This window comes from Camelina sativa, chromosome 2 (genome assembly GCF_030686135.1).
Source record: "Camelina sativa cultivar CO46 ecotype springtype chromosome 2, ASM3068613v1".
Taxonomy (NCBI): Eukaryota; Viridiplantae; Streptophyta; class Magnoliopsida; order Brassicales; family Brassicaceae; genus Camelina; species Camelina sativa.
Genome location: NC_141881.1, coordinates 24,084,882 through 24,098,605, shown reverse-complemented (window position 1 = coordinate 24,098,605; position 13,724 = coordinate 24,084,882). Strand labels below are relative to the sequence as shown.

At 44.2% G+C, this 13,724-nt stretch overlaps 1 protein-coding gene across 1 annotated transcript; it reads right to left on the bottom strand.

Annotated features, from left to right (window-relative positions):
- Positions 1 to 9,161: 9,161 nt before the first annotated feature.
- Positions 9,162 to 12,024, bottom strand: LOC147949141 (uncharacterized). Its single transcript, XM_087470185.1, has 5 exons — positions 11,043 to 12,024; positions 10,951 to 10,961; positions 10,082 to 10,866; positions 9,450 to 9,975; positions 9,162 to 9,233 (listed from the first exon to the last, which is right to left on the bottom strand). The coding sequence occupies exons 1-5, from the start codon at positions 12,022 to 12,024 to the stop codon at positions 9,162 to 9,164; spliced, it is 2,376 nt and encodes a 791-aa protein (XP_087326311.1).
- Positions 12,025 to 13,724: the final 1,700 nt, after the last annotated feature.

The window sequence follows — 13,724 nt, the reverse complement described above, 5'->3', positions numbered from 1 at the left end:
TCGCCAGGCTTGTTTAGCTAGCAAGGCGTCATTAAACTTCTCAAGGTTCTTGAAACCTAAGCCACCATCTGCTTTTGAATATTGCAATTGTTTCTAAGCGATCCACGGTATTCCTCTGTCTTGGTTGCTCTTCTCCTACCAAAATTTTTGAATAACTGATTCTATTTCCGAAATGACACCAAGAGGAATTTTAATACAAGACATTGAGTAGACAGTCATGGCTAATCCCACATATTTGATTAGAATTTCTTTTCCGGCAGGTGAAAGATATCGTCCACTCCATGATGAAGTACTTTGCTTGACTTTGTCGACAATATAATGGAACATTTCAGTTTTCTTCTTCCCAAACTGTTCTGGGAGTCTAATGTATTTTCCACCTCCACCATTGAAACAACCCTTCCCGTTTTTTTTTTTTTTTTTAATACCTTAATTTACTAGTGGTCCCATACCCACTAACATCCTAACATCAAACAATAACAGCGGATAACCAAATAAAATAATTCCAATAATAACCAACATAATAATCCAATAACATCATAATCCAAACAAAGGAATAACCAAAAGCTAACATCCTACAAAGTTCCTTTGACTTAATCTAGCAACCTAACAACAGCTAGACCACAATCAATCAAGTCTCTAGAACATCCTCCTCCTCATAGCCCTTGATTCCACGATCACACTTTGCCTTTACCTGCACATCACAAACAACAATTGAGATGCGTAAGTATTATCATAAATACTTAGTGAGGCCGTCCTCCCATCTACTGGGTTATACACACAAGCATATGAGACTCCCAAGTCAACAAACAACAATAACACAATCAACATATCAAACCAGGAAAATAAGACTCGGCAGGTACTAGTGTCGACCGATGCTCCATCGGTGTCGACCGATGCTACAGGAACTGGTGTCGACCGATGCCGGAATGGTAACGATCGATGCTACTCGAGACGGTGCCGATCGATGCTCCACAAAAGTGGTATCGATCGACGCCTCTTCTGCAGTCACGTTCTGCGCGAAACTCAGCGACGAACTCCGATCTCAATCAACCCAGATTCGACTCCAAACACGTCTAATCATCTCGGAATTCACTAGAAATCACAAATACAATGTACCCAAGCAAGCAAACACCACAAATAACAAGGAATCACACAAAACAAGGGAGATCTCATGCTTAGATCAACCATGGTCAAGCACTCACCTCAAGAACAAGAAGTTTGGATTGAGAAACGTGGAAAACAACACCTCCAGAAGCTTCCCCTTCGATTCCAGCAACAGCTAACACTCCTACAGCCTCAGATCTCTCCAAAATCACCAAGAACAAGCCCAGAAAAGTTTTTCTCTCTTTTCTCTCTTTCTTTTCCTCTCAAAAACGGCGAGAATCACAAATAATACGACCTAGGGTCGTTTTTCCCCTTTTACACACGATTAGGGTTTTAAATTAAACCAAACCGAACCAATTCGGTAATTAAATCAAACCCGACCAAACCGGAAAACATGGTGTCGATCGATGCCACAAAGGGTGTCGATCGACACCCACACCAAAAATACACAATTTGGTTCGCGGGCGTTACAATTCTCCCCCACCAATATGGATTCGTCCCCGAATCCCGCAATACCGTCCATCTGCCAAGGACCTCCGTGCCCCCGTCATCACGGCCCGCACGTCCCCAGACCGGACTAAACACCATCAGTCAAGGTTTCCCGTGCCACTGTCGCAACAGCCCGCACACCTCCGACTGACCCTCGAGGTCTCCCTCTAGCCAATATACTCGCATCATAACACTATCTGCTCACAACTCAGTGCTTCCCCCGTCCGTGGTCGCAACCAACGAATCATGCCGGCTCGCTATCAGGCCAACCGCCTTAAGCTACGGCATCCAGGAAGTCACCCACACACACTCCCCCCGCTCTCGGGTCGCAACCCTCGAGACATACCGGCTCACTGCCGAGCCTCGGCTCACAGCTACGGTATCCAGGGAGCCTCACATATCCCGCTCTTGGGTCGTCACCCTCAAGCGCGCTCTCGGATCGTCATCCGAAGCAACATACCACTCCCACTCTCTGGCCACAAAGTCCATCGAGCTATCGGTATCACGTGAGTTGGGCCCACACGGCCTAGAGCAAAAACAAACACTGATGCCAACGAGTATCTCCCGGCTAGATCTACCTCACATTTCCACAAAACATTCCCATTTTAGAAACTTCCTATTTATGGAAACCTTCCTTTTGTGGAAACTTTCTATTTATGGTAACTTTCCAAAAATAGAAACCCGAGCTATTTCTCTTTTTCCCATGACAACAACAGTCAAACATAAAGAAAAATACTCATCTTATTAATCTCAAAATGTCATAATCGTTACAAACTCAACGAAAATACATCAGGAAACAAAAAAAATACAACAACTGGAGCCATCAACCCGCATCCCGAGCACCACCTCATCTTGATACTTAGTCGCACAACCAATCACCCCTAAGCGACCAAATATCAAGAGAGATGGGCTGGAATACTTCGTACCCGCTCCAGCCACGGACTACAACTCGGACCCGGCTAGACAAGCTCAAGCGGTCTGCTTCTCAAACCACTTCTTAAACCTTGCCTTCATCCTCGCCTCGGGCTCCCAAGTCTGCTCCTCTACTCCGTCACAGTCCCACAGGACTCTCATCAAAGGAATCTTCTTCTTCCGAAGTTCCTTGACTCTCCTCTCGAGCACCCTCACTGGTCTCGCCTCCAAAGTCATGTTAGGCTGAAGATCCTCAGGTATCTTAGCCAACAACTGATCACCCTCGTGAAGACACTTCCTCAGCATCGACACATGAAATACCTTGTGGAACGCACGCATAACCTCAGGCAACTCCAGCCTATATGCCACTGGTCCCACCCGCTCAACCACTCTGAACGGACCCATGTACCTCGGACTCAACTTAGTCTCTGTCAAAGACCTGTTCGGACCCCGCAACATGGCCATCTTGAGGTACACTCTATCACCAACCTGAAACTCAAGATCCTTTCTCCTCTTATCAACATAGTTCTTCTGCCGATCCTGAGCCTCCTTCATGTTCAGCCTCAAAACCCGAATCTTCTCCGAGGTCTCCTGAACAAAATCTGCACCAAATATGCTCCTCTCCCCCACCTGAGTCCAACATAAAGGTGTACGACACGGCCTCCCATACAGGGCCTCATAAGGAGCCATCCCAATACTAGCCTGGTAGCTGTTGTTATAAGCAAACTCCACCAAACTCAAGTGATCTGCCCAATGACCACCCCAATCCAGCACACACATCCTCAATAAATCCTCCAAAATCTGGATCGTCCTCTCTGACTGACCGTCCGTCTGAGGATGGTAGGCTGTACTCATATGCACTTTCGTGCCCATCTCTGCCTGAAACGCCCTCCAGAACACCGAAGTGAATTTGGAATCTCTATCAGACACAATACTAGCAGGTACACCATGCAATCTGACTATCTCCCTCACATACTTCTTGGCCAAAACCGCTGCTCCATCAGTTTTCTTGATGGCCAGAAAATGTGCAGACTTAGTCAAACGGTCCACAATGACCCAAATAGCATCAAACGTCCTCGACACAGGTAAACCTACCACGAAGTCCATCGTGATCAAATCCCACTTCCACTCTGGAATGGGTAAACTCTGTAACAAACCACCAGGAACCTGATGCTCCGCCTTCACCAGCTGGCAAGTATCACACTTAGCCACCCAGTCTGCTACGTCCTTCTTCATCCCGACCCAGTGATAATACCGCTTGAGATCACGGTACATCTTGGTCGCCCCTGGATGAATAGAGAACTTGCTCGAATGAGCCTCTCTCAGTATCTCCTGCCTCAAATCCTCACCCTTGGGCACACGGATCCGACCATGCACAAGGATAGTACCATTAGCAGAAACCTGATACTCTGCACCCGCAGCCTTAGAGGCATTCACCAGCCCCTCATCACTCTCCTGAGCTAACCTCACTCTGCTCAACAAATCTGCTCTATCAACTGCCTCCAAACCCAAAGGTTCTTGTGAGATAGCACACAAACTCAATGCACTAATCTCACCTACTAACACCTCCATATCCTGCTCCTGAGCCGAAGCCACCCGCTTCCGACTCAAGGCATCTGCAACCAGATTAGCTTTACCAGGATGGTAAGCTATGTCCAAATCATAATCTGCTACTAACTCCATCCAACGCCTCTGCCTCAAATTCAGCTCAGGCTGAGTAAAAATATACTTCAGACTCTTGTGATCTGTAAATACCTGTACCTTCCCACCATACAGATAGGATCTCCAAATCTTAAGAGCAAAGATCACTGCTGCCATCTCCAAATCATGAGTAGGGTAATTAGCTTCATGCTTCCGCAACTGCCGTGAAGCATAAGCTATAACCTTCCCCTGCTGCATAAGTACACAACCCAACCCCACTCTAGAAGCATCTGTATACACAACATAAGGCTCGTCCTGCTCAGGCAATGCTAACACCGGCGTGGTAGTCAACATCTGCTTGAGACTTGCAAAACTTGCCTCACACTCTGGTGACCACACAAACGGGACATCCTTCCCTGTAAGCTTAGTCATCGGCTAAGCCATACTCGCAAAACCCCGAACAAACCTCCTGTAGTAACCTGCTAACCCCAGGAAACTCCGAATCTCAGTGGCACTCTGCGGCCTCGGCCACTCCCTGATGGACTGAATCTTCTCTGGATCCACTGAAACTCCCTCAGCTGAAACAATATGACCCAAGAACCCCATCTCACGCTGCCAGAAACTGCACTTACTCAGCTTAGCAAACAGCTTCTGCTCCCGCAGCTTCTCCAACACTGCTCTCAGATGTACTGCATGCTCCTCAGGACTCTTAGAATATACCAGGATGTCGTCGATGAAAATGATGACTGACACGTCCAGAAACTCCTGGAACACGCTGTTCATCAATCTCATAAACGCAGCTGGCGCGTTTGTCAACCCAAACGGCATCACCACAAACTCATAGTGCCCATATCTCGTCCTGAAGGCTGTCTTCCTCACATCTGCCTCATGAATAGGGATCTGATGATAACCTGAAGCCAAGTCGATCTTGGAGAACCAAGTAGCACCCCTCAACTGATCCAACAACTCATCAATCCTCGGGAGAGGGTACTTGTTCTTCATAGTAACTCGGTTCAAACCCCGGTAGTCAATACACAACCGAAAACTCCCATCCTTCTTCTTAACAAACAACACCGGAGCTCCCCACGGTGAACAACTAGGACGGATAAAACCCTTGCCCAACAAATCCTCCAGCTGCTTCTTCAGCTCTGCCATCTCTGCTGGAGCCATCCTGTAAGGAGCCTTGGATAACGGCATCGTCCCCGGTTCCAGCTCAATAGTAAAAGGATCCGACCGAGATGGTGGTAATCCCTGAAATGACTGGAACACATCCTCAAAGTCCTCCACAACCGGAATACCGCTAACCGTAGACTTCCCCACTGACTCTGGCATAGATATAGTAACCAGATAAGCCTCACGGCCCTTCTCGATCATCTTCCCTGCCTGAACGGCTGAGATCACGAGACTCCCCGAAGTCGGTCTAATACCCTGAAAAACCAACTTCCCTCCTGGACGCTCAAACTCCACTCTACCCCGATAGTAATCCAAATGCACCTTATACCGATGCAACCAATCCATACCAAGAATGACGTCATACAACTCCACTGGACTGATAAGCAAATCCGCTGGCCACGACTCTCCTGCGATCTGAATATCAACTCCTCCAGCTCGTCCAATAACCCTCAGAAACTTGCCTCCAGCAACTCTGACAACTCCTGAACGCTCTCCAGAATCCCCTCTGATCCCCGCACTCACGGCACACTCCGGAGTAATGAAGCTATGAGAAGCTCTAGAATCAAACATAACATGGGACTTAAACCCGCCCACCAACAAGGTCCCTACACAAATCTCATGTGTTGAGAACCTAACACTTGACCACAAGCAAAAACAAATATAATCTGAACTATTGAATTGACTAAGTTCGAATCTCAGAAGTTATACCTGTGATCGCTCCTGCACTAGTGCCACCGGGCTCCTGGGTCGAGTACACCTGATTCGTCGGCTCAATCCAACCCACCGGCTGCACACCGTGCTGCACACCCTGCTGCACCCCTGGCTGAGCTCCAGCCTGCAACACTGCTACTGCCCTCTGCTGCAACTTGGGACAACGAGGCTTGATATGCCCCGTCTCTCTGCTGTAGTAACACACTCGAGTATCGGTCCGCGGCTCTGTCACTGCCCGCTGCTCTGTCACTGCCCGCTGCTCACCTCTCTGTGGACAGCTAGTCACCTTGTGGTCCCTACTACCACACCCAAAGCATCTCGCATCCCCGTGCCTCGACCTCTGCATAGCATCAAACTTCCGCTTCTGCCCTTGCGCAGGCTTGCCGCCCTTGCTAGGAACAGAAGACGGCTGGGACTGCTGAGACTGCTGTGGCTGCACTGAAGAACCGACCACAACCACCTGTGACCTCAAATCATCCTCTATCCCAGCTGCAACCTCAACCAACTCCGCTCTCGTAGCATAACTCCTCACTCTACACCGAGTCCTCAAATCATCCCGCAGAGCCAACAAAAACCTCCGCACCTGAGCCGCCTCTGGCTCCCATGCCCTGCCTGCATACCCTACAAGCCGACTGAACTCTGCATCCAGCTCCCGCACTGTACGGTTCCCCTGAGTCAGACCCAAGAACCGTGCCTCCATACGATCAAGTGCCTCCTGAGGAAAATACTTGGAGTTAAACTCCCCCACAAAATCTCCCCAAGACATACCCCTCTGCACCCTCCGTGCTGTCACCGACCTCCACCACACACGAGCATCTCCTGACAAGTAAAACACTGCCAGATCCACCCTGTACCGGTCGGGACACCTAAGCGAAAGGAAAATATCCTCCATCCGCTCTCTCCACTCATCCGCTACACTCGGATCGGTACTTCCTGAGAAATACCCTGCTCCCACATGCCGCAGCTGCTCCATCATCCGAACATACTGAGCATCCACTACCTCGGCCCCCGGCTGCACACCTGCCTGCAAACCCGCTGCAGGCTGCACCACTGGAACCTGTCCACCACCCACTGGCGGCACTACTGGATCCTGCCCACCAACCACTGGCGGCACAACTGCTGGAGGTCGCTGCAAAGCCTGAGCTACCTGAGCTAGCAAGTCCATCAAGACATCCTCCCTGCCTGGAGCACCTCCCGCTGCAACCCCCACACCCGGGGCAACACCGTGACCGACACCGGGCCCATCCGCCCTGCCGTCACCCAAACCAGCCTGGTCTCCAGACACACTAGGATGAACCTGTGACTCCGCCACCTCCTCACTGGCCACGCTCTGGGTCACACTCACACTGGCCTCAGGAACCTGACCTCGTCCCCGACCACGACCACGACCACGCCCACGACCACGACCGCGACCAACAGCATCCTCACCCCTAACCCTCTGTATCATCCAAGAACAGAAGGCTAAGCAAACAATAATTCTAATACAAAAGAAACACAACTCACCGTGGAATCACACACTCGGCTCGAAGAGGATGTTCTAGGACTTCATGCCACACACAATTGCCAATCACACAATCAATTATAGCATGTAATCCTAAACATCAACAGCAAAAGCACAATGAACCCTAGACCTAGAACCGTAAGGGCTCTGATACCAAATTGAAACAACCCTTCCCGTTTTTTTTTTTTTTTTTAATACCTTAATTTACTAGTGGTCCCATACCCACTAACATCCTAACATCAAACAATAACAGCGGATAACCAAATAAAATAATTCCAATAATAACCAACATAATAATCCAATAACATCATAATCCAAACAAAGGAATAACCAAAAGCTAACATCCTACAAAGTTCCTTTGACTTAATCTAGCAACCTAACAACAGCTAGACCACAATCAATCAAGTCTCTAGAACATCCTCCTCCTCATAGCCCTTGATTCCACGATCACACTTTGCCTTTACCTGCACATCACAAACAACAATTGAGATGCGTAAGTATTATCATAAATACTTAGTGAGGTCGTCCTCCCATCTACTGGGTTATACACACAAGCATATGAGACTCCCAAGTCAACAAACAACAATAACACAATCAACATATCAAACCAGGAAAATAAGACTCGGCAGGTACTAGTGTCGACCGATGCTCCATCGGTGTCGACCGATGCTACAGGAACTGGTGTCGACCGATGCCGGAATGGTAACGATCGATGCTACTCGAGACGGTGCCGATCGATGCTCCACAAAAGTGGTATCGATCGACGCCTCTTCTGCAGTCACGTTCTGCGCGAAACTCAGCGACGAACTCCGATCTCAATCAACCCAGATTCGACTCCAAACACGTCTAATCATCTCGGAATTCACTAGAAATCACAAATACAATGTACCCAAGCAAGCAAACACCACAAATAACAAGGAATCACACAAAACAAGGGAGATCTCATGCTTAGATCAACCATGGTCAAGCACTCACCTCAAGAACAAGAAGTTTGGATTGAGAAACGTGGAAAACAACACCTCCAGAAGCTTCCCCTTCGATTCCAGCAACAGCTAACACTCCTACAGCCTCAGATCTCTCCAAAATCACCAAGAACAAGCCCAGAAAAGTTTTTCTCTCTTTTCTCCCTTTCTTTTCCTCTCAAAAACGGCGAGAATCACAAATAATACGACCTAGGGTCGTTTTTCCCCTTTTACACACGATTAGGGTTTTAAATTAAACCAAACCGAACCAATTCGGTAATTAAATCAAACCCGACCAAACCGGAAAACATGGTGTCGATCGATGCCACAAAGGGTGTCGATCGACACCCACACCAAAAATACACAATTTGGTTCGCGGGCGTTACAACCATGGTTTGGTATTGCAAGGATCCGCTTGAGACGATTTTGGAGCTGACCATTTACGCGCGAACCAAAAGTAATCAAAGATTTCGTTGTGTTTATTTGCTGTCCTGAGTAATACTCATAAACTTCAAAAGCTTCTTTGATTGTTGTACAGTTTCGAGCATTTGCTTGGCAAAAGAAAAGTGAGTCATCTGCAAATTGTAGATGAGTTATTGGAGGAACTCGATTCCCTATTCGTACACCTCTGATATCTCCTGAAGCTACTCTGGTTCTGATCAAGTGGCTCATGATGTCAGCACATAGAATGAAGAGGTAAGGCGATAACGGATCTCCTTGACGAATACCTCGTTGTGGAACTATATTTCCGTGTGGGGATCCATTAATCAGGACCGAGTAAGTAACAGATTTTACCGAAGCCATCACCCAATCTATCCATTTTTTGAAAAACCAAACAAATGTATTGTAACTTCTAAAAAATTCCATTCAACCCTGTCATATGCTTTACTGACATCGGTTTTTAATGCCATGTAGTTTGTGGAAACACGTTTTCTTGATTTTAAAGAGTGCATGACCTCGTGAGCAATCATCACATTATCTGTAACCAATCTTCCTGGAATAAATGCAGCTTGTGAATCCGAAACTATGTCATCTAAGTGTTTTTTCAGCCTATTCACCATGCATTTAGAGATGATTTTATACATAACATTACATAATGCGATAGGTCTGTATTCGGACACGGTTGATGATCTGTCTATTTTTGGAATCATGCAAATATTGGTGTGATTAATACCAGATTTCATATGAGAGCTTTCGAAAAAGTCTCTAACCTCTGTTATTATATCATTACCAATAATATGCCAATAATGCTTGTAGAAACGTGCAGTCAGGCCATACGGACCGGGAGCTCTGTTGTCTCCAATGGAGGAGATTGCTTCATAAATCTCCGCTGCAGTGAATTCCTTCGTCAGATCTTCGTTAATCGTCTGAGTAACCGTAGCAGAGAAATCACCGAAATCAATAGGCGAAACTGGAACTCTACTTGAGGTGTAGATGCTTGAAAAATAGCCTTGAGCATGAGCACCTATCTCTTGGTCACCACTGAATATGTTATTGGATGAGTCACATATGTTAAGTAGATGATTTTTGGCGTATCAAGTTTGTGCTTGCATGATAGAACTTTGTGTTACGATCGCCAAGTTCCAACCAGCGGTTTCTGCTCTTGTTTTGCCAATAATATTCCTCATCTCTATATGCCTTGCTCAACTGCCTTTGTAAGTATGGAATGTGACGTCGCTGGTTTTTGTTTATGCTCTCCATGGCTCGATTAAGTTTATTTTGAAAATAATCAATACGCTTTGACGAGTTCAAGTTAGCCTTATGTTTTCCTTTGGCCATTTCTCTGCGACAAGTGTTGATTTGATCACATATAGAGTAGTAATTCTTGTTTTTAGAGGAGTTCCAGCCTCGAGCTACAATCTGATCAAAATTTCTTATTTCTGTAAGTCTCCTATCAAAATGAAAAGGTTTTGAGTTGTTCGATTGTAAGGACTGGATTGTGATAAGAATTGGTTTGTGATCAGAGCCATCAAACTCCATAAATTCAGCTTCAGCACTTGGAAATGAAGCTTCCCATTCAGTGTTTATCATAACTCTATCAAGACAACATTTAACTGTGTAGTCTCGCCTCTCGCCAACCCAAGAGAAATGATTCCCCTTTGACTTAAGATCAGTTAGATCGCAGACATAGATCATATGTCTGAATTTTCTAAAAGTCCATTCTTCCCTTGCAGGTCCTCCTATCTTCTCGTGATTACCAAGTATTTCGTTGAAGTCTCCAGCCAGAACCCATGGACCATTTCTTGTTGTGTTTATAGTTTCCAAATGGTTCCAACATAAATGCCTTAAGTTCGCATTTGGATTACCATACACACCAGAAAAATAAAAGCCTTTATTATTGAAGATGACATGAACATCAATCATACATTCATCCTGATACAACTTGGATAACGAGACATTGTTTGTCTACATCAAAGCTAAACCTCCACTCCGACCAAGAGGGGGTTGTGTTATTACATTATTATATCCTAGAACAGAAGCAAAATCACACACAGTAGAACAAGAATTCATAGTTTCACACAAGAAAAGTAGATTAGGTTTTAATATACGACATAAACGTTTTAAACTGTCTTGAGTCAGCGGCGAGTAGATGCCCTGACAATTCCTGGAAACGACTCTCATGGAGGCATTGGGGGCCAAGATTTCCTCAGAGTCACTGATGATGAATTCTTTTGACTTTGATACACGTTCCAGGCCTGGAATATGACCATCCGGTGCAATCGTCTGCAAAGTGTTAGTATCAGATTCATAGTTTACCTGATTCTGTGGATAGTCCGGATCATAAGCATCATGGTCATCAGCATCATCATTGTCATCATCAGGGCCATCATTGTCATCATGTGGAGGGTTATTGTCATCAGGACCATCAAAAGAGAGAGGACAGTCCTTTGCATCATGAGACAGTAATCCACACTTCGCACAAAAGTTTCTCAAACGCTCATAGCGAAACTTGAGAATCGTATTCTCCCCTCCCCCAAATTGAAAATTCCTCTGGAATCTTAAAGGAGTGTCTATGTGCCAGTTGATGTAAATGCGAACAAACTCCACCAAGTTTGCATTCTCATCAAAATCCACAGTGGCTACATTCCCCAATTTTCCGCCAATGTAGTTCACCATTGGTGTAGTGAGGAACTGAACCGGGATTCCACGAACCTGAACCAAGAAAGGTATGATCTTCATAGCCTCGTCAGAGATGTTAGGGTACCAGCAGTGTACCGTGATCATCCAGTCATTAAATGTCCATGGTCCACGGCGAAGAACCAGGTTAAGCATTTCTTCAGATTGGAAAATGAACAGGATCTTTCCATTTCCAATGACTCTGCCACGACATGAGTCAGCAAAACCCCAAATTTTAGGCATCTGTGCCATGATAGCCCGAGCATTCTGCTTTCGTGGGTTCACAATAGAAACGATCAGAGAAAAGCGATTGATGTTCGCAGAGTATCCACAGAGTTCTGGTGGTAGAGGAACCGGTGCGTCATCAATGCCCAGATCCAAATTCTGGAGATTTTTTTGGATGTTCGAACTCATCTTCAATGGTGGTGTAGTACAAAGAAACAGATATGTTTGCAGTGTTGAAGAAATCCAGACGAACCAAGTAGAATATATATACAGAGACCATGGCGGTTTTTTGGGAAGGTTATCCAACATAAAAGTCAGAATGTAACTGTTAACAGATACCTGTAACAGAACAAAACCGCCAAATCCATACCGGGAAATAAAACAATTTGCCGGAAAGAAACTCCAAATTGGAGAAAGAGGAGGACGAATCGAGAATTGATTTTCGCCCAAAAAATCGCCCTCAGAGCAAAGAGACGCCATGAGTTTAATGTTTTTCTTTCTACATAAAACATTACTTAAATAGTCAATACACGAGAGAGATAAAAAATTTAGACAAACAATATCATAACTTATATATATGAAAATGAATTTTGAGGAAATACTTAAAAAACAGTTTTGAAAATATTTGATTGCTTTCAGTATTAGTAGTTTTTTTCTAGTAATATATCAGATACATTATAAAGTTTTTTTGTTTGTCAACGGATACATTATAAATTACTAGGTTTTGAACCCACGCGTATTTGATATAGTTTGATAAAAACTATATACCATTGATGGTAGTTATTATATACTCCATACGTTTCATAATATATAATGTTTAGAGAATTATTTTTGTTTCATAATATAGGATGTTTCCAACTTTCGATGCAACTTTTAAATTAATTTTATATTTTCTATTATTCAGTCTTTGGTATGATTGGTTAAGCTTTTTAAAAGGAACTTTTTCTTAATATACGTGTTTCTACTAATACATCCTATATTTTGAAACGGAAGGAATATTATCTTAAAAAAATTACTATTAAGGCAAAACAAAAATCAATTCAATTAAAAATTATTAAAGTCAATAGTGTCTAAGAATCATATATGATGAAAAAAATCATGAATCAATTTGTCATCATGTAAAATATATCTTCGTATCTCTTTTCTACGTTCACCGTCTCTTTATATTCCTTCTTGTCAATCATATTCAATTTTTCATGGTCATTGTCGTCGTTACTTTCACAGTCCAATTATTTGTTATACTCTTCGTTTTCCTCTTCCTTGCTTTCTTCCTAATCCCCCTCCATCTTTTTCTATGTAAAACATTTGTAGTTATGTGGTTGAAAACAGAGAAAGAAATGTATAACTTAAACTAAACATAGCTCCATAAGCCTATGAATTAACTATCCAAAACAACATCATTCATTTGATATATTGTACTCAAAATTCAGTTCTCTTCTACCATAACTTAGTCTTCAATGATTCTTGTCGTCGATCTTTCTTCTTAATATCCAAAACTCTTACACAAACAACATCAAATCATCTATAACTTCATACACAAACACATGTTTTATGCTCATAAGGGCATCTCCAACCCCACTCTATTTTAGAGTCAAATCTCTATTATAGAGTAACATTTGCTCAAACCCTACTCTATATTTTACTCTAAAATAGAGAAAATGATAGGATTGCTCTATATATAGAGCAACTCTATTCTCACCTCTATTTTTTTACACTAACTCTATTTTAGAGTTGAAAATAGAGTAATACATTAAAGGAAAACAATGCTCTATTTTTGAGTTGCTCTATTTTAGAGGAAAAAATAGAAATATACATTGGAGATGGTCTAAGAGATGTAAAACATAACCAGAAAGAGAAGTGTGCACAATGATGGCAAAAGCGATGAAAAA